Source organism: Lagenorhynchus albirostris, chromosome 20 (assembly GCF_949774975.1).
Source record: "Lagenorhynchus albirostris chromosome 20, mLagAlb1.1, whole genome shotgun sequence".
Classification (NCBI taxonomy): domain Eukaryota; kingdom Metazoa; phylum Chordata; class Mammalia; order Artiodactyla; family Delphinidae; genus Lagenorhynchus; species Lagenorhynchus albirostris.
In genome coordinates, this window is record NC_083114.1 from 41,387,335 (window position 1) to 41,405,516 (window position 18,182).

General features: G+C 48.6%; 1 protein-coding gene across 35 annotated transcripts in view; it reads right to left on the reverse strand.

The window, feature by feature from the left end:
• Window positions 1-11,745: 11,745 nt before the first annotated feature.
• The window catches only part of BRCA1 (BRCA1 DNA repair associated), a 63,142-nt gene continuing 56,705 nt past the window's right edge, over window positions 11,746-18,182 (reverse strand). For 33 of the 35 annotated variants that reach the window (XM_060136022.1, XM_060136021.1, XM_060136005.1 and 30 more), the window contains 4 exons: window positions 15,868-15,922; window positions 14,260-14,333; window positions 13,821-13,881; window positions 11,746-12,979 (listed from right to left, as the gene is read on the reverse strand). In XM_060136022.1, coding sequence (XP_059992005.1) covers window positions 12,834-12,979; window positions 13,821-13,881; window positions 14,260-14,333; window positions 15,868-15,922 — 336 coding nt within the window. In that variant the 3' untranslated portion in view covers window positions 11,746-12,833. The remainder of the gene's footprint in view (window positions 12,980-13,820; window positions 13,882-14,259; window positions 14,334-15,867; window positions 15,923-18,182) is intronic. The other 2 variants (XM_060136026.1, XM_060136020.1) reach the window with 1 other exon arrangement.

Consider the following 18,182-nt stretch of genomic DNA (forward strand, 5'->3'; position numbering starts at 1 on the left):
TCTTGGGAATATTCATGTCAGTTAATGAGCCAGACGATCCTAAAGCCGTTAGGGGGTTTTAAAGTGGACTGATGTGCAATTCATTACTCAGCCCAACTGGGGCCCCTGCTAATGTGGGAAGGATCCGGCTGAAGTGGTCCAGGCCGCTTGCTCACCATGTCCAGCCCCAACTTGGAATCTGCTGGTGCCCTGGGAGCTGTGGGTGTAGGGAGGGCACCAAAAGCCTCCACATCAGGGTGACCCTGTACAGAGTGGTTTCCCAAGGGAACAGTAGTTTGATTCTGGGGTCTCCTTGGAGGCTGGGGCAGGGGCTCTCTCCCTCTTTCCATCCTGAGCTCCTTGATGATTTTGGAGGGAGCACAAGATGTGAGTTGAGGGTCACACCTCCCCAACCCCCTACAGAAGGAAAGACGGTGGAGGGGCCGGCCAGAGCACTTGTTGTCTGGAAAGACAGTGCTGGTCTGTTTTCTCCGGAGTCTGGTTTCACATTGTCCTGTATTCCCTCCCTGGCTCTGATCCCACTGGCCTCTTTTCGGTGACATTCTCCCCCAGGAACCATCCGTGGCTCTCCCCTCCCCCAGCCCCAGCCAGTTCTTCAGACACACTCTGGGAGAGAACACAGACCTTACCCTCCCATCTGCTGGGATCCCCACCTAGCTCACAGCCCATCTTTCCCTCATTCATTCAGCAAATGCGTACTGAGCACCAACTGTGTGCCAGACACTGGCTTGGGATTCTGAAAGGACCAGCCTCTGTGCTCTGGAGGCCAGCCCAGTGGGGAAGAGAGGTACCCCAGGTGTGATGGTTCCCTGGTTGTGGAAGCTCCTTACAGCCTCAGAAGCCCATCCTCTGAGCCAGGTCCTTGAGGGTTGAAGAGGAGTTTGCCAGGCAGGGAAGGGGCGGGAAAGGCACTCTGAGCAGAGGGTACAGCATGTGCAAACACGTGGAGATGAGGAAGAGCATGGCACCACTGGGGCTGCCATGGCAGGGAGGGCGGAAGACAAGGCTAGGAAGGTACAGGGAGGCCGCTGCAGGGCCCACAAGGGAACCAGGGCTTCATGCGGAGGATGTGAGGCAGCATGAGGGATTTCAAGCAGAGAATGAAGAGACCAGATTTGGTTTTTGGATAGATGGTTATCCGGATGAGGTGATGGGGGGCTGGGGTGGGGGTGGGGTGGGGGGCGCAGGGAGGGTGTCTAGGGGGTTTGGCTCTGTGATGTGTCATTTAAAATAGCGTCTCCCTCGGGACTTCCCTGGCGGTTCAGTGGTTAAGACTCTGTGCTTCCACTGCAGGGGGCACGGGTTCAGTCCCTGGTCAGGTAACTAAGATCCTGCATGCCAGGCAGTGTGGCCAAAAAAGAAACAAACAAATAAAATAGCTTCTCCCTTCCCTATGCCAGGGCCCAGTCTTGAGAGGAAAGGAAATCCCCACCCACTCCTGCCTCATCAAACACTCCTTATCCTCCCTCTTCCTCCAAGACCCTGTCCTGGTCCATCTCAGCCAATCTCCTCAAGGATTCTGGGACAGCTTCAAAGGCACCAGGCACCCTACCCTCTTAAACTGAGACCTGGTTAGGGGCTGACTCCAGCATCCTCTGCAAGGATACTGAGTCCTGGATTGAGGGTGCTGGAGAGCACTGGGGCTCAGCTAGGTGGACCTCAGTCTGGTCCCAGAGGCCTGACCCTTCCCCCACAGGGGCCTGATATACCACTGTCTTGGGATTTTGTCTGTGGCTTCTCATCTCCACTTTGAACTTTGGTACAAACCAGGCTCAAAGTACGGAGTGTTTGCACCTCCTCTCTTCTCCCAACCTCCCTCTCCTGCCATGCTCAGGGAATGCAAACACATTTCAGTATTTGCCTAAAACAAACATAATTAGGAAGATAAATCAGCTGGAGGAACTCCTAAAGTTTATAATACATTTCCAGTACCACCGGGAACAGATATTGGTCCCCTCTGCAGGTCTGGGTTGCCAGACGTTTTATTTCCTCTACAGAGGGGTCTGTGCCTCTGGGCTGAGGAGCCCAAAGGGTGAGAGGAGGGAATGGGGCTGTTCCTAGATCCTCAAAGGCCCCTGCAGGCTGGAAGGAGGGGACCTTCCCCTCACCCCAGATGCAGGAGTCAGACCCAGCTTCCTCCTCTGCAGCTGTTTCCCCACAAATTGGACACCCCTTTGGGAGACAATGTAGCCTCGTTAATCATTTAATGAAATAAACAACTAATCACATTGTGTTGCTGCCAGTGTTTCTTAACCTCAGCAGTCAGCCTGCCCTGGAGGGAGGAGGCGGAAGGAAGGAATGGGGTAGAGGCGGGGACTTGGTCTAACACCTGAAATGCTTCAGCTGACAGAGGGTCATCCCCTTATGACTCCAGCCTTTCCAGGAGGGACAGTCATGAAAAGCGCTTAATATTTGGAGGCAGAGGTCCGAGGGCCTGGGTCCTAGCTCTGCTGCTTCCTCCCTGGGGAGCCTTTAGTGAGGCCCTGCAGGCATCTGAACCTCAGTTTTCATACTTGGAAAAGGGAGCTGATTGCCACATCTGCCTCACTGTGTTGCTGAGGAGGATTCAGAGAGGAGAAAGGATGTAGAAAAGTTGTTTGAGCCTTTAAAGGGGGCTGAACTGATACCGACCTTTATTTTTTACAACTTGCACATCCAGGCTTGAGTGCCTCTGAACTGGGCCTGATGGAATAAGGAAAGGCTTCTTGGAGAGGGCCTCTTGGGATTCAGACTGGAGGAAGGCCAGAAGACAGGAAGGGGCAGGTCAGGTGTCTCGTCCCCATACCTATCCTGAGGGCTAGAGAGAGAGGTCTAGTGACTCCTCCAAAGGACATCTTTTGGTCCCCCATTTTTCTGAACTCCCCCATTACCTTTTCTGAAGTCTGGGTGAGGGCACCAGGTTGCCATAGTGACCCCACTCCAGATACACGCAGACTGGTCCTGCAGGCTGTGGGAGGTGGGGGGAAGGGGTCATGTCCCGCAGGTTCCTGGTGGACACCAGGACCCTGGCAGGCAGTCCTGGTACAGCTGCCCCCTACACTACTCTCTCTTCCCCAGGAAAGGGGTTCAGCTCTTCTGAGTATCCCCCCCTCCCTCTCTGCCAACAAAGGAGTTTCTTCTACACAGTGCAGCCCCTCTCCCCCCTTTCCCCCTTTCAGCTGGGTTCCCAGGTCTCTCTCCATTTCTAGCCAATCCCCAACTCCCTCTCCTCAAGGCTGGGGGTGAGGGTCAGAGAGAGGGGAGGCACCAGGTCCAGGCATGTGGGGTGATTCCCAAGCAGCTACCCCCGCCTGCAGCCGAAGAGACAAGAGGGACACGTACATAAGTGCCCCTCCCCCCAAGAAAATGCCTCTGCTGTTGACTCCTAAATAACAGATGTCTGTCTGCATATTAATGAGATTGGACGAATAATTGGTGAGTTTTTCATTCAGTGTCAGAATGAACCCAGAGGCCTTATGTTCATGCACACAGACACCCACTCACTGACTCTCCCCTTCCCCCAGAGCACAATGAGACAGAGGCAGTGGCTGGCAAGCTTGAACCACAAGGGGAGGGGCAGACAGGGAAGTGGGAGGGGGCGTCAGCAGGAGGGAGACTGCCACCGTCTGGGTCTGTCAGGTTTCTCCCTCTTGACTGCTATCTCCCCAGTCCCCCACTCCCACCAGGGGCAAAAGCTTGCATTTGTGCGATTTCACCACCATGCAGAAGGGGCCCAGAGGAAGGTGGGAGCCTGAAGGTAGGGAGGGGGGAGGCAGGTGCTGCCCAGAGGGGAGCAACAAAGCAGTGGCCTCCTTCAGCAAGGTTGTTGCCTCCCATGAGCCTGGAATCAGGGGGCCTTTACCCTGCTTAGCCCCTGCGCCAGGGTGTGAGGTGGTTTTTGAATCAGATAGCTGCCATCTGCCAGCTGGGTGCTCCTGTGCAAATTACCCAACCTCTCTGAGCCTCTCATTTTCCCGTCTCCAAGAACACCACCTTGCAAGACTGAAAGGAAGAAATGAGATAAAATGTGTCATGTGTCTGTCTTAGTGCCTGGTTTACAATAGGCCCCCACACATATTTGTTTTCTCCCCACCTATCCCTAAAACACACCAAGACAGTTTCAAAATTGCTGCCTCTCCTGCCAGACACACGCTCCTTAGGGCAGGGGCGAATTAGAAGTTTAGTAATTATCCCGGCTGCCTAGAAACCTGGGGATAAAGATACAGAGAGGAGCAGGAACAGAGAAAGAGATTAGATAGACAGAGGAGAGAGAAGTGATGGAACCCAAGGCCTGGAACAGAAGGATAGACCACAGAGACGCAAGCTGGGAATGGAGAAGGTACTGCAAGCAGTGGAGTGAGCCCTGGAGTGAGAGTCTAGAATCTACACTGTGGATTCCGGAAGCCCCGGCTCTGCCATGCTCGCTGTTTGACCTTAGCAAGTCTCATCCTCTCTTAGCATCTTAGTCTCCTCATCTGTAAAATGAGGGGTTGATTTGCTCTCTGGGTCCCTTCGCACTGTGTGAGAACAGGAGTCCCAGTGGCAGCGGGTTGGTGGGGGGAGCAGGGGAGAGGAGGCGGGATCGCCCCCGCCCCCCCCCCAGCAACTTACTATGGCCCATCGGTCACTCTTGCTCTGTGTCCTCCCTCCCTTGGTAAATAGATCTGCTGCGCCAGCAAACAACTGTCCATTGTGTCCTAATGAGGGACGAGCAGGGAAAACCAATCACTTATGATGCAAATGAGCGGCGGCTGCGGCCTCCTTGCTTTCACTGAGTGCCTCTCTTCAGCGCTGCCCCAGTTGGGCCTTTCTCCTTAGCCCCAGTTCCCATCTGGTCCTGGAGGAGGAGGGGGCAGGCCCAGACTGCCCTTCCCATTGTCGTTCATTGCCACTCCCAGCAAGGGGGCTCTACCCTCACAGCTTCCACGAGGCCCAGCTTCTCTCCCCACCCCCACAGAGCTCCCAGGGCAGCTCGGTTTTTGTTTTTAATTAAGGTGAAATTCACATAACATAAAATTAACGATTTTAAGGTGTACAGTTCCGTGGTATTTAGTGCATTCACACTGTTGTGCAACCACCACCCCTCTGGGCGTGGGTGTCATGCCCTTCTGCCCATCTCCACACCCTACAAGCTCCAGTGGCACAGGGAAGCTGTGGAGGCCTCAGCAAAGGAGTAATGGAGGTTGGTGTTGGGCTAAAGGCTGAGAAAAGCCCAGAGCTGGCCTGGGGTGAAGAGGACAAGGCCTGCTCTTTAGAATGGAGCCCAGGGAGAAAGCTCGGGCTTTGGTGGGAAGGGGAAGATCATCACTGCTTTCCCCAGCACAGCCCTGGGGCCACATCTTTAGGAAATGGCCTCTTGAATTGCTGTAGAGATTTTTTTTCCTTAATTTTTCTGACATTTGGTTGGAAACCAGAGGAGGTTCCAGCACAAATCTTGGCTTCCATGGCTGTCAGAGTCTCTGGGCACTTGGGGATGGCCCCACCAGCAGGCGTCTCACCTCTGCAGCTGTGGACGCCGTGAGACGGCCCCCAAAGCCCTTTGCCTCCAGGAGAGACCTCTCCTCACCAAGCTCCAGGCTTCACCAAGGGAAGATTTTCTGCCCACTTGGCACTAGCTTATTGCAGAAGTCCTATAGCCTAACAGCTGGGAAGACCCACATAAGTTGTAATTTGAGTTTCTCTTGCCATTTGGTTTTAGATTGTTTTCAAAAGATGGCAAACATCTGATTACCTGTGTGTCTGTGTTACCTCTGGATTCACCTCTTTTTCCCTCCTCCCTAATCTGGGACATGTAGTAATGCTTTAAACAAACAAACAAACAAAAAAAACCCACAAAAACTCTTTTGGAATTAACCAGTGCCAACTGCTGCAGTATTGCAGAGAAAAAACTTTACAGGGTCACAAACTTTCTTTTATCTTCCCTGGCCCCTACCCGCACTCAACTGGATTCCACACTCCCTCTCTCAGACAAGACACAGCCCAGACACCATAATGAGAGCATTTTCATCTGTGTTCTAATGAATAGGGAGTCCTGGGCTAGTCAGCTCCAGGTCTGCCATCAATTCACTGGGTGACCTTTGACCAGGCCCTGGACCTCAATTTTGTTTTTGCTTTTGTTTTTTTTGCTGTGTGGCTCGGCTCGCAGGATCTTAGTTCCCCAAACAGGAACTGGACCCAGGCCCTTCGCAGTGGAAAGCATGCCAAGTCCCAACAACCGGACTGCCAGGGAATTCCCATGGACCTCAGTTTTATTACCTATAAAATGGGGATAACAATCTCTACCCTAGTGATCTCCTAGGGAACAAGCAAGGAGAGAGAAATAATGGTTGTGCCAGGGCTTTGAACTTGCAAAGAGATTATCATGAGCATCCTAATTATTTCTCCAGTGATGATGGCATAGCAGTTTATCTATCTTGAGTATCTAGCCTGGAGGAGGCCCTGCTGGAGGACACATGGGAGAGAGGAAACACCTTCTCTGTCTGCGTGGGTGCTGGTTTGATTCATCACAAAGCAGTAGGCTTCTAGATAGGCGAAAGAGAATCAAGGAGGAAATCTGTAGGTGTGGGCTTAGAAGAGGAAGAGTGATTCTTGGATGTTTAGATCTCTCGTACTGCTTTTGGAGTAAATTTGGGTACTAGAAAAATGGGTGGGAGGGATTGAAGGGAATTAGCACTCTCAGTGGCAGAACGTGGCTTGTTTTCCAGGACTAAAGTTCTTGAGGGTGGGGCTAGCAGCTGGATAAGGCCTTTACTCAATGAGTCCATTCATTCATTCTTTAACTGTTGCATTCAGCAAATATTCATTGAGTACCCATCAGGGTGTCTGCCAGGAACAGAGCTGGGTTATAACAAAGATAAAATGATACTAATCCTACCCATAAGGACCTTCTAGTCAAATAGAGACAATAGAGTATGTGCAAAATAACTTACTGAGGGAAGAAAGTATCATAAATAAAGCAAAGCTTCTGGGATGCTCAGAGCGGGGACATTCTGGCCTGGAAGTGGGGAGGGCTCTGTGGAGGAGGTGGGGTGGGCAGTATTTGGGCCTGCAGCGTTGGCAGAGCAGGACTCACTGAGGATAAGACAGAATGTGAGCAAAATCTGTGGGTCCCCATATTTGGTGGCCAGGGTGCCTGAAAGGAAACAGCAGGTGAGGCACTGGTGAGGATGGATTTCGGCTTAGAAGGGACAGCCTGGGGAGACTGGCTGGGTCAGAGAAATAGATCCTTAGAAGATTCTCCCAAATCTTCTTCTGGATCCTCCCCCTAATTCTGCTAGCTGGGGGCTCTTAACTGGGACTTCTGGAATCTCCTGGCTTTTCACCTGGCCAAATCCTACCCAAGAGCCAGCTTGAGATGCTTTGCCCCTTATACTAAGCCAGTGGTTCTCAAACTTGAGCTTGTTTCTCGGAATCACAGATTGCTGGCCCCATGTCCGGTTTCTGATCAGTAGGTCTGAAGTGAGCCCCTGGAATTTGCTATCTAACAAGCTCCTAGACTATGTCGTTAGCCCCCACTTCCATTCCCCATCAGGGGACCATGCTTTGAGAATCACTGCGTTAAGCTGTATGTCAAAACTGCCTTAGCATTCTGGGTGCTGACACTAAGTCTCAAAGCTCTTGTTTGTCGGCCCCCATAATATGGAGGCGTGAGGTGCCTCCACAGCAGGCAGAGCCCACCACACAGCCCACAAGGGGCTTCTGAACCAGAAGACACAATTCTGCAAGGGTTATCGGTGGCCTCCTTGCTCCACCCATTGAATAGTAAGCTCCTCCTCCCTCCCTTCCACAAGCCTAGCATACAGAGTCCACTACGAAACCGGGCACGTAGTGGCCCCGTCAGTCATTAACCTTGTTGTTATCACCTCCTAGGACTGGTTCCCAGCACAGTTTAGCCTCACACAAATCTTGTTTGCATCAAAATCTTGCCACCTCCTTTTGTGGTGTGATCTTGGGCAAGTTGCCTGACCTCTCGAAGTGCCATTTCCCTTACTGGTAAGTTGGGAATAGTGCCTGGCACTGAGGAGTGTGGCACGTGACAGTCGCTTATGATTATTATTGTTGTTGCTCCTGAGAGCTGGCAAGATCGATGGTCCACAGACCCCATTTCTCTTCCTTTTTAATTGAGTCATCTCCCACCTGCCTCCTGTTTTGCCCTCCTTGGGCCTTTCCTGTCATCACTCCGTGTCTCCCTGCCTTTCTCCCTCCAGGCCAGCTTTCCATCCTCCCCTCACAGGGCCCGCTGGTGGCCGACTCTCGCTGGGTAAGGATTGTCTGTACCTTGATCTCCATCAGTCAATAAAGGTAAATTACAAAATCATTTGTTTTACTTGTTCTCATTACCTGGAGGGCTGTCTGAAATTGCCTTTCTTTGGAAAGCCACATTTGCATATCTCTATGCTGGAGTCAAAAGCTACAGCTGTGGTTTCACTGCAATTTAAATATTAATAAAACCTCCTAAACCTCTAGCTGTTGTTTTAAGCAGTCTGGCTCTTCTCCTAGGTTGCTAATATAATTTAATCTTTGTCCTTTGCTTTGTATTTGTTTAAAGAGCCATTCTGGAGTCAACTGGAGCTAGCTGCTGCAACTTTGTAGATAAGAACCACTCACCAGCTTGGGAACCTTAGTTTTCCTTAACAGGCCCAAGATCTTCCTAGAGACAAAAGAATAGACAGTAGGTAACATTTTATACCAATTAGCAGCCCCTTACACTAAGCCAGTGGTTCTCAAACCTGAGCTTGCTTCAGAATCACAGACTGCTGGGCTCTTCCCCTAGTTGTGATTCAGTAGTTCTGGAGTGAGGCCCTGGAATCTGCATATCTAACAGGTTTTGCCTGCCCCCACCCCCTCCACCCCATTCCCCATCAGGGGACCATGGTTTGAGAATCACTGTCCTAACCTGCCTTATCATTCTGGGTCCCTGAAACTAGGTCTCCAGAGCTCTTGTTTGCTGGCCCCCATAATGTGCAGGGAGTCTCTCCTGTTTTCCATTTCTTCTAGCCCCTCAAACCATTACTTAGATTTTCCTGATCGTTGAGACTCATTTCAGGATCTGCTTCCTCCTGCACCTCCCTAATCCGTGCTCTCCACAGTTCTCAATTTTCTCTCCAGTTCTCCTTAATTTTCTATTTGCCCAGATCCATTTCTTTAATTTTCTCCTTGGTATGGGCAGATTTAAAGCCTGTTGGAGGGAGCTAGGCAGCCCTGAAGTACGGTACAGGGGCCTCTGGCTCAGCCATCTCACAGCCGTTGATAAGCAAGCTCCCACAGTCCCTGGCCAGTGAGCTCCATTCTCTCTCAGGTTCTGCGGGTAGATCTGCAGTTCCCCCTCACCCGGCCCTGCTCTCCTCACTGCCTGCCTCTGGGGCTGCCCTTATCTGCTCCTCGCAGCCTTCACAGGATACACTCTGGGCAGCCTGGCTCCTTCCACTCCAACCCCCCAACACTGATTCCTTTCTTCTTCCCCCGCATGTTTTTGAGCCGATACTTTGTGGATGATCCTGGTTGCACTTTTTGGGAGGGAGATAATCTAGGAGCTCTTCTCTAGGCCCCCCTCCCTGCACCTGCATGATAACCCCTCCTCTTCTCCTTCTTTCCAGCTTCTTTGCAGAAGTTCATTTCGTGAAATGAGATAAAGACAGTACAGGAACTAGTTCCCAAAATGCAGCTGTGCCCAGAAAGGGCTGAAGACTGTGGGATGGAAAAGTGGGAGGATATCTTAAAGCCAGAGGTCAAAAAAGCAGGTAGCTTTACTCCATCTTCAGATAGGACTCTTAAGCTCTGCCAATCATCCTGAGGCCAGGGCCAGAAGCTGACTTCCGGGAGAGGTTATGCAGAGCTGGAAAAACAGACTGGGTGGACATTTGTTGGGAGACCTTGAGAGACAATTACAGAAAACTTCTAAATGTGTCTTAGTTGTCTCTGCTTTCACCCAGGATTCCTGGGAAGGCAGGATGTACTACATAGATGTTGTTTTTTCTATTAACCCATCAGTGATGGGGGCAGCAGGATGAGGCCTAGCTTACCCCCAGGGTCCAGTAAGCCATGGCTTGTCACTGGAAATGAGACATTTTTGGCCGAAGACTGGGAAGCACTTGCTTCTTGCCTGCCTTTACGGACTCCCTGCCAGGTGGACAGGGAGCTGGCGTGGGCCCGAGAGAGGTCACACAGTGGGCAAGGCTGAACTGGCAGGTCCTGACAGCTGAAAGATAAGAAACCCTAAGCTGGAAAGCTGGATGGGAGTGGACAAAACAAGTAGCCGTGATCCAAGCCTGTAAATCCCCTTGCCTAGGGCTGCTTTCCCAGGGAGAGCGGCCACTTGGAGGCAGGAACTTTCTACCGCCTCCCACCACAGGCCATAAAGCCAGAATGCTAGTTCCCCTCCCAGTCCGCTCCTCTCCCCAAATTCCCTTGAGGCTTGAACCAGTGCCTTCTGACCTGGGGTCAGTGACGGATGCAGGTGGAAAGCTGAATGATGGGATGGAAAGGGCATGGGTTTGGATCTTCGCATTGTCATTTATTAGCTGTGCAAACTCTGAGCAAAATCCTGTATTTCCAGTTCCTATTCTTCAAATGAGGTGACAAATACCCACTTCACAGAGCTGTGATGAAGACTAAACGATATGAAAATGTAATAACGGCAGTTAGTCCCATTTTCTCTACTTCTCCCCTCACCTACCCACCACCCTCCTTACAAGGAAGGCAGTATTGAATTGTGCAAGGATTTCATCCTCTTTGCCTCAAAGAGAATTCCAATCTCTGAACAGAGTAAAGACCAACAAAAGATGATACAGACTGTTATCAGTGGATTAAGCATGTTAAACGGGAGTGGTTGTCAGAATTCCAAAGACGTCCTCCCTAGATTTCTGGCCCCGGGTGTTATTCAATCAAACAGTAAGCTAGGTAATGCTGTGAAGGGACTTTGCAACTGTAATTATGGTTCTGGACCTTAGGATAGGGAGATCACCCTGGATTACCTGGTGTGCACAATCTCACCACTTGAGCCCTTAAAAACAGAAATTTCTTTGGCAGGAGTTACAGAGATGAGGCAGAAGGGGAAGTCAGAGAAATTCCAAAAGTGAGACGGATTTGATCAGGCATTGCTGGCTTTGAAGATGGAGGTATGGGGTCATGAGTCCAGAATGTGGGTGGCCTCTAGAAGCTAAGGATGACCTCTGGCCGACAGCCAGCAAGGAAACAGAGAGCTTAGTCCTAGGAGTGCAAGGAACAATTCGGACAACATGAAATGAGCTTGGAAACAGATTCATCCCCAGAGCCTCCAAGAAGGAACACAGGCCTGCCCTGCTGGCACCTTGATTTTGGTCTTATGAGACCCGGAAAATAATAAATAGATGTAGTTTTAAGCCACTAGATTTGTGACAATTTGTTATGGCAGCAATAGAAAACAAATATAAAAAGGGTTTTTTTTGTGGTACGCGGGCCTCTCACTGTTGTGGCCTCTCCCGTTGCGGGGCACAGGCTCCGGACGCGCAGGCCCAGCGGCCATGGCTCACGGGCCCAGCCGCTCCGCGGCATGTGGGATCTTCCCGGACCGGGGCACGAACCTGTGTCCCCTGCATCGGCAGGCAGACTCTCAACCACTGCGCCACCAGGGAAGCCCGATAATGTTTTGAAGTCCCCTTGATAACCCTAGGAAGTAGGTACTATTATCATCACCGTTTTACAGATGAGGAGATGAAAGTACAGTGAGAAAAGGCTCTGAGAAAGTCTGCAGGTGTGAGCCTTCAGAACAGTCATACTCGGTGGAAGTGTTTGCTACCAAGTTTATTTCCAGGTGAAAAGCACATTTACAAAACATATTTTGTACAATCAAGTCTTTACTGCCTGCACACACTGGGGGGCTAAGGAAGACCTAGTCCTTCCAACAGCTATAAACAGTCCTGGATAATGAGTTTATGAAAAACACTTTCTCTTCCTTCAGCAAACAAAATTATTTATGAATCTGTACAGTTCAGCAATAGGGAGCAAAGGGAAAAAAATTACCTCAAGGAAAGCAAACAGCTCCTTTCCTGGTGGGATCCATCATCTTACAGACATGAAATATTCATATCAGAGATCTTATATTTCAAGAGGAATGGGTTACATATCAGAGCTACAACAATAAACATTTTATTTGTCACTAATGGGGAATTAGAAGATTCTCTTTGGACACCAGAATTCTTGAAAAGATTCTGCTGTTTCAGAGCACATGAGTGCTAAGAAATTCTTTAGAAGCCCAGCAACTATAGCCCAGACTTTTGGAGATCAGGGTCAGCAAGACTCCCCTCTCCTCTAATTAACCCTCAAATTTCATATTATATCCATTACCGCCTCTGGATTTCCTCCCCAATGCTCCACTCCAACACTTGAGAGCTGTCCAAGGACTGTTCTGATTTTAAGTCACAGCACAGATCCCCAAGTACTCACCTTCCATTGAAGGATCTGACTCCTGGACTTTAAGAACACAAGGGTTTTGGGAAACAAATTTAGGGAAACCAGCTTTTCTCCTGAGACCAACCACTCTGCCTCCAGCTCGAAGCCGACAGCCCCAGGACGAGGAATAAGGCTGATAAATAATGAATCAGCATCTTGCTCAATTGGTGGGGTTTAAATGGTTTTAAATTCTTTTCAGGTGAAAAGTTGCCACAATTTTGTGCTCATGGCAGATTTCAAAGGGAGACTTGAAGCAGAAAATCTTTAAGGGACCCTTGCAGAGCCAGAAGTTCTTTTCAGGCTGATGTACATAAAATATTTAGGAATCGGGGCTGTGGAAGGACTGAAGAGGCCTTTCCCTGGGCCTGGAAAAAGGTCATTTCTTAAGCTCATTCTTGAGGTCCTGCAGAGATGGGCCCTATCCCCTATATACATGGCAGGCTGGAATCAGCAGCAGCTCTGGGGACCTGGGGTATCAGGTAGGTGTCCAGCTCCTGGCACTGGTAGAGGGCTACGCTGTCCAATACCCACTCTCGGGTCACCACAGGTGCTTCACACATCTGCCCGATGACTGGAGACAGAGAACACAAGCAGAGATTAGTGTCAATTCACATTTCCCCAGACCAGACTGTAGTCAATCTACTCGGGGCAACCAGTTGGATGAGTTCTTAGAGTGACTTAGGCAGGAGCAATATCACTGATCTTCAGCAGTGCTTCAGGACATAAAAAGCCTGAGGACTGACTGCTGGTGAAAGCCTATAGCCTCTGGCAACTTTATTAACATGAGCTCCAATCTGTTAAAGGAAAAGTCACCAGAGAGAGCAAAACAGCATTGCAATTTAATGACGTGGAAACATGTTTGCCATATCTTAAGTGAAAAAGCAAAACAGTATGATGAGCATGATCACATTTGTATAAAATATATGTGTGTACATACATACACAACCAGGCCTGGTAGAATTTTCTGGTGATCATCTCCAAGTGGTGGGATTGCTGGGATTATTTTGCTGTGTTTGTGCTCATTTATATTTTATGTGATGAATTTTCATATTTAAGCACATCCCCCCCTCCCAGAAACAGTTCATGCAGTACTTTTATAATGCAAAACAAACAACAAAAAAGTTTTGAAAGGACATTTTAGCCATTCATTCAACAAATATTTATTGAGCACCTAGAATGTGCTGAGAACTACATTAATGAAGCACCGGGTGACCTGTGTTGAATCAAACTCTTCCCACCCCATATGACGCAGGTACGTGCCTATGGCCTTCCGGAGCCCCACACAGGTGCACCATCCACTCCAGTTGATCTAAACAGGACATTTAGGCCTAAAATCACCACAGTAATCTGCACGCTTAACCTGGGTCCTCTACCCCATACTCCTCTGGATGAAGGCTTACAGCAAGACTCACCATGGAAGCCACCGCCCTCTGTCCAGGCATCTGGCTGCACGACCACAACTGGTTGAGTACCCTGTACCCCCAGAAAGGAAACAGCATTGAGGGTATCAGAGCAGGACTTTTGCGACAGTCACTTCACCATTTCTTGATAGCTTGCTGAAGCACACTACTCTGGGGGCAACCATGCAAAGGACGGGGAAGGGCTCATGTCAAAAAGGAAGGGTCAGAGGGAAAGAGCCTTCCCTGGGTCTGTTTAGTATTTGTAGCTCTCAAGCCCTTACTTATCCCTTACAGATGGAGTCTTCTGGCACAGGTACGTGGGCAGAGAAGGGTGAGGGTGAAGTGAGGCTTCCAAGGCTACACTGGGGGGTTCATAGGGACTGAAAGGTGCTGCCTCGCTCAATCTCAGGACAGAACAGTGTCCTCCCCCGACAGGGCACCAAACTCTTACCTGGCTGAGGGTGAATGATGAGGGCTCCTTCACCACAGAAGCCCCACACAGATGCACCATCCACTCTAGTTGATCTAAATAAGACATTTAGACCTAAAATCACCACAGTAATCTACATATTTAACTGGGCTCTCTACCCCACACTCCTCTGGATGAAGGCTTACAGCAAGACTTCTCAGTGGAAGAGTCCCTGTTTCTCTGCTCCAAAGGGACGGAAAGGCCTTAAACTACAAATTCTAAGTCAATTTGCTACGGATATGCTACCTACTTTGGTTATCAGTCCCCATAAGGCCACTTGGTAGATAAGGTCTGAAAGTCAAATGAAAGAAAGAAAAAAAAAATCGAAGATCTCATTTCCATTAATTTGCTAAACTGCTGGCTAAGACACTGTGAAAAACTACCTACCCACCATCCCTCCTTCCTTGCCTAATTCTGTGTTGGTGATTGATAATCACAGCCACTGACAGCACCATACTTGGTGGTAATTATTGTAAATGTCAAGAGATATGAAGATAATTCATTCAGTCAAGAGAAAATACAAGTCATCCTGGACAGAGACTCAGCACGTCAGTGGGGAAAGGCTATATGCTGAGCTGGAATCAAATCACTTGAAAAAATCAGAAGAGATGTTCCACTTGGACCTGGAAAAGCAGCAGAACTGACCACTGGGTGCCTCCTGGTCACCTCTGGGTCTCTTTACCATCAGCCCGTTTCTGAGGATTGCTGAGGTGCTCCTGTTTGGCTGAGTGAACCGAGGTCAATTAACTTACCTCCAAAATGACAGCTGCTAGAGACCCTCGTTCTCATTATACCGAAGTACAAAAACCCTGAGAAACCTTTGAGTGGCGCTTGGAAATTTCGTGAACACCCAATCAATAACCAATACAGAAGCAAAATTACTTTGCCAGGTTCTTTTGCTGCCACTCATTTGTCCCTGACCAGATGCCAAGGCTGACTTCGGGGGAGTAAGAGGACCTGATCCTGGGGGCAGAAGTGGGTACAGAGGAAAAGGTGGGTAGCCTTTGTCTGGAAAAGAACGAACCAAATCTAGGCACACCCCAGGGCCTCAGTGCCTCACAACTTCCGAGCTGAGCCACATAGCTCTCCTCAACATCACATCACATTCAGTGTCAAATTTAATTAGAAAATGTTCATCAAGAGTCTCCCTCTGCTCTGGGCCTATGTGGGGCCCCAGGCCCACAGGGCTTATGCAACTGTTGTGCTCTCATCTCTGTATCAAATGGAGATGGTTTAGGAGGAGCAGAATTCCTTCTTGACATTTACAAACCCAAAAGGTATCTTCTCCCTAACTTATTATTTCCCCCCTTTCTTAGACCAAAGGGCAGTAAAAGCAGCTCTACCCCACTGAGCACAGAACATATTGTGTCCTAGATCCTAACTCTTCACTGCCTTCTAGCTCTTGAGAAGGGGCACAGGGCTAGTTTTTTTGCCATGGGCTAATGTTTTGGTGTGGTTTTGTCTGACAAGTGCTAGAGAAATAGAATAACCTCTGGAATATCTCACCCATATGAGGAAACCCCCATTAAGATGATGACGTAGGGGAAAGGCTGGTGCTGGATTCGGCAGTTCTCCCAGTCAGTCTCTTACCTGTGGGCATATTGGTAAACGGTCCATAGCAACAGATTTCTAAGCCCTTGAAGATCTGGGAGAAGAGAGGGACAGAGGGGTGGAGAGAAAGAAACATTAGTTATAAAAGATATGGGTTTTTATAAAAAGCAATATAGAGACTCTCAAAAATGAAGAACTTTCCTTTTTTTAAAAAAATTTTAAAATTTTTATTGGATTATAGTTGATTTACAGTGTTGTGTTAGTTTCAGGTGTACGGCAAAGCGAATCAGTTATACATTTATATATATATATCTCCACTTTTTTTTTTTTTTTTAAGATTCTTTTCCCATATAGGCCATTACGGAGTATTGAGTAAAGTTCCCTGGGCTATACAGCAGGTTCTTATTAGCTGTCTATTTTATATATAGTAGTGTGTATATGTCAGTCCCAATTTCCCAATTTATCCTTCCCCCGACTTACCCCCTGGTAACCATAAGTTTGTTTACTATATCTGTGACTACTTCTGTTTTGTAAATAGTTCATTTGTACCCCTCCCTTTTTTTACGATTCTACATATAAGCGATATCATAAGAACTTTCCTTTTCTTTTCTTTACCACCTGATAATTTCTGCTGCTACTTCCCAGAGACAATCAGCCCAATGTCCAAAACACTGATGGATTTTAGACTTTTTTTCATGTGTGTATGTATCTGATCTACCCTATAGTCATACTTTGTCATTCAAGGGCTGGGCATCCCACCTTGCCACCAATCAGGTCCAGGCTCTTCCCTGATGACCTCTGCAGGTAATTTTACTTCTCGTTAGAGACAAGAAGAAAAAAATTGGTCCTCCTTTATGTTTAATAAAAGGCTTGGATGGCAAGAGATTCAAACTATCAGCTGAAGTTTGATGTTTATCCAGATTTGATATATACATCAATACTAACCCTGACCCTAACTGGCAGAGAGGTCTATGTTTATTTTAGTGTACCTGCTCCTTTTCTCCTGGCCCCAGAACATCTGTTCCTGCCTTCACACTGCTCTACGAATGGCCCTTGTTCCTTCAGCAACCTAAGTTGTTTTTAATCTAGAAGGGAAGCCTGGTTGTGCCTCTCCTCACTGAGCTTACTGCCTAAATTTTCAGGAGACACAGATCACAATGCACCTTGCAGGTACCTCTTCCACTTAGAGTGCTCAACAGACTGTCCGAAAGATCTTTCTGTTTTGGTGGAAATATTCTATATTTGCTTTAATAAGGTGGCCAGGAGTCACATGTGGCTAATGAGCACTTGAAATGTGGTTAGGGTGAGTGAGGAACTCAACTTCCTATTTTATTTAATTTTCGTTAATTACAATGTAAACAGCTTTGTGGCTGGTGGCTACTCTGTTGGACAGGCAAATTCTTACACATGCTTTGGCATGAATTCTTAGGGAAGGACTTGGGTATCGTTTCAAAGAACAAATCTAACTTTGTGTCAGTTGGCTGGATACATACCATTTAGGTAACCTTTGTTCTCTTGACCCTTTTTCTTTCTCCCCATTCTACTAAAATGAAAATTGTCTAGGCCTAGAACTCACCTCCCTTCAAATAAGAGAGACTGGGGTAGAGAAAAATCAGGAAGCTAAAAATACAAGATGGCCTTTTAGCAAATGCCCACTCCCCCCCCCATCCCATTTCAATCTCAGTCAGAGGAACAAGGACAGACAGCAGGACAAGTCTGTTTCTGTTGTATGTGACAGCCTCCACCTGTGCCATTCTCACTATCTGTATGAATAAACTGCACCTCCAACCTGTTGGCAGGATCTAGATGCTCATAATGCTAAAAGTTCTCCTCAGGTGGCCAGCTGGAGCCAAATGTTGACACAAAAAGTACAAAAGATAAAGAATTTTAAAAAAATTTTATTTATTTTTGGCTGCGTTGGGTCTTCGTTGCTGTGCGGGCTTTTCTCTGGTTGCAGCGAGCGGGGGCTACTCTTCGTTGTGGTGCGCGGGCTTCTCATTGCGGTGGCTTCTCTTGTTGCGGGGCATGGGCTCTAGGCATGTGGGCTACCATAGTTGTGGCAGGTGGGCTCTAGAGCTCAGGCTAAGTAGTTGTGGCGCAAGGGCTTAATTGCTCCACAGCATGTGGGATCTTCCCGGACCAGGGCTCGAACCCGTGTCCCCTGCACTGGCAAGCAGATTCTTAACCACTGTGCCACCAGGGAAGCCCAAGATTAGGAATTTTTACATCCAGGCTGACACTCACTGATGAGGATGTCTAGTTATGAGATCAGAAATTTGAAGTTTCACCTCTACAAATACATTTCTCTTCCACAAGAGAACGCTACAGTGACACGTGGTGTTTTCAGAATGACA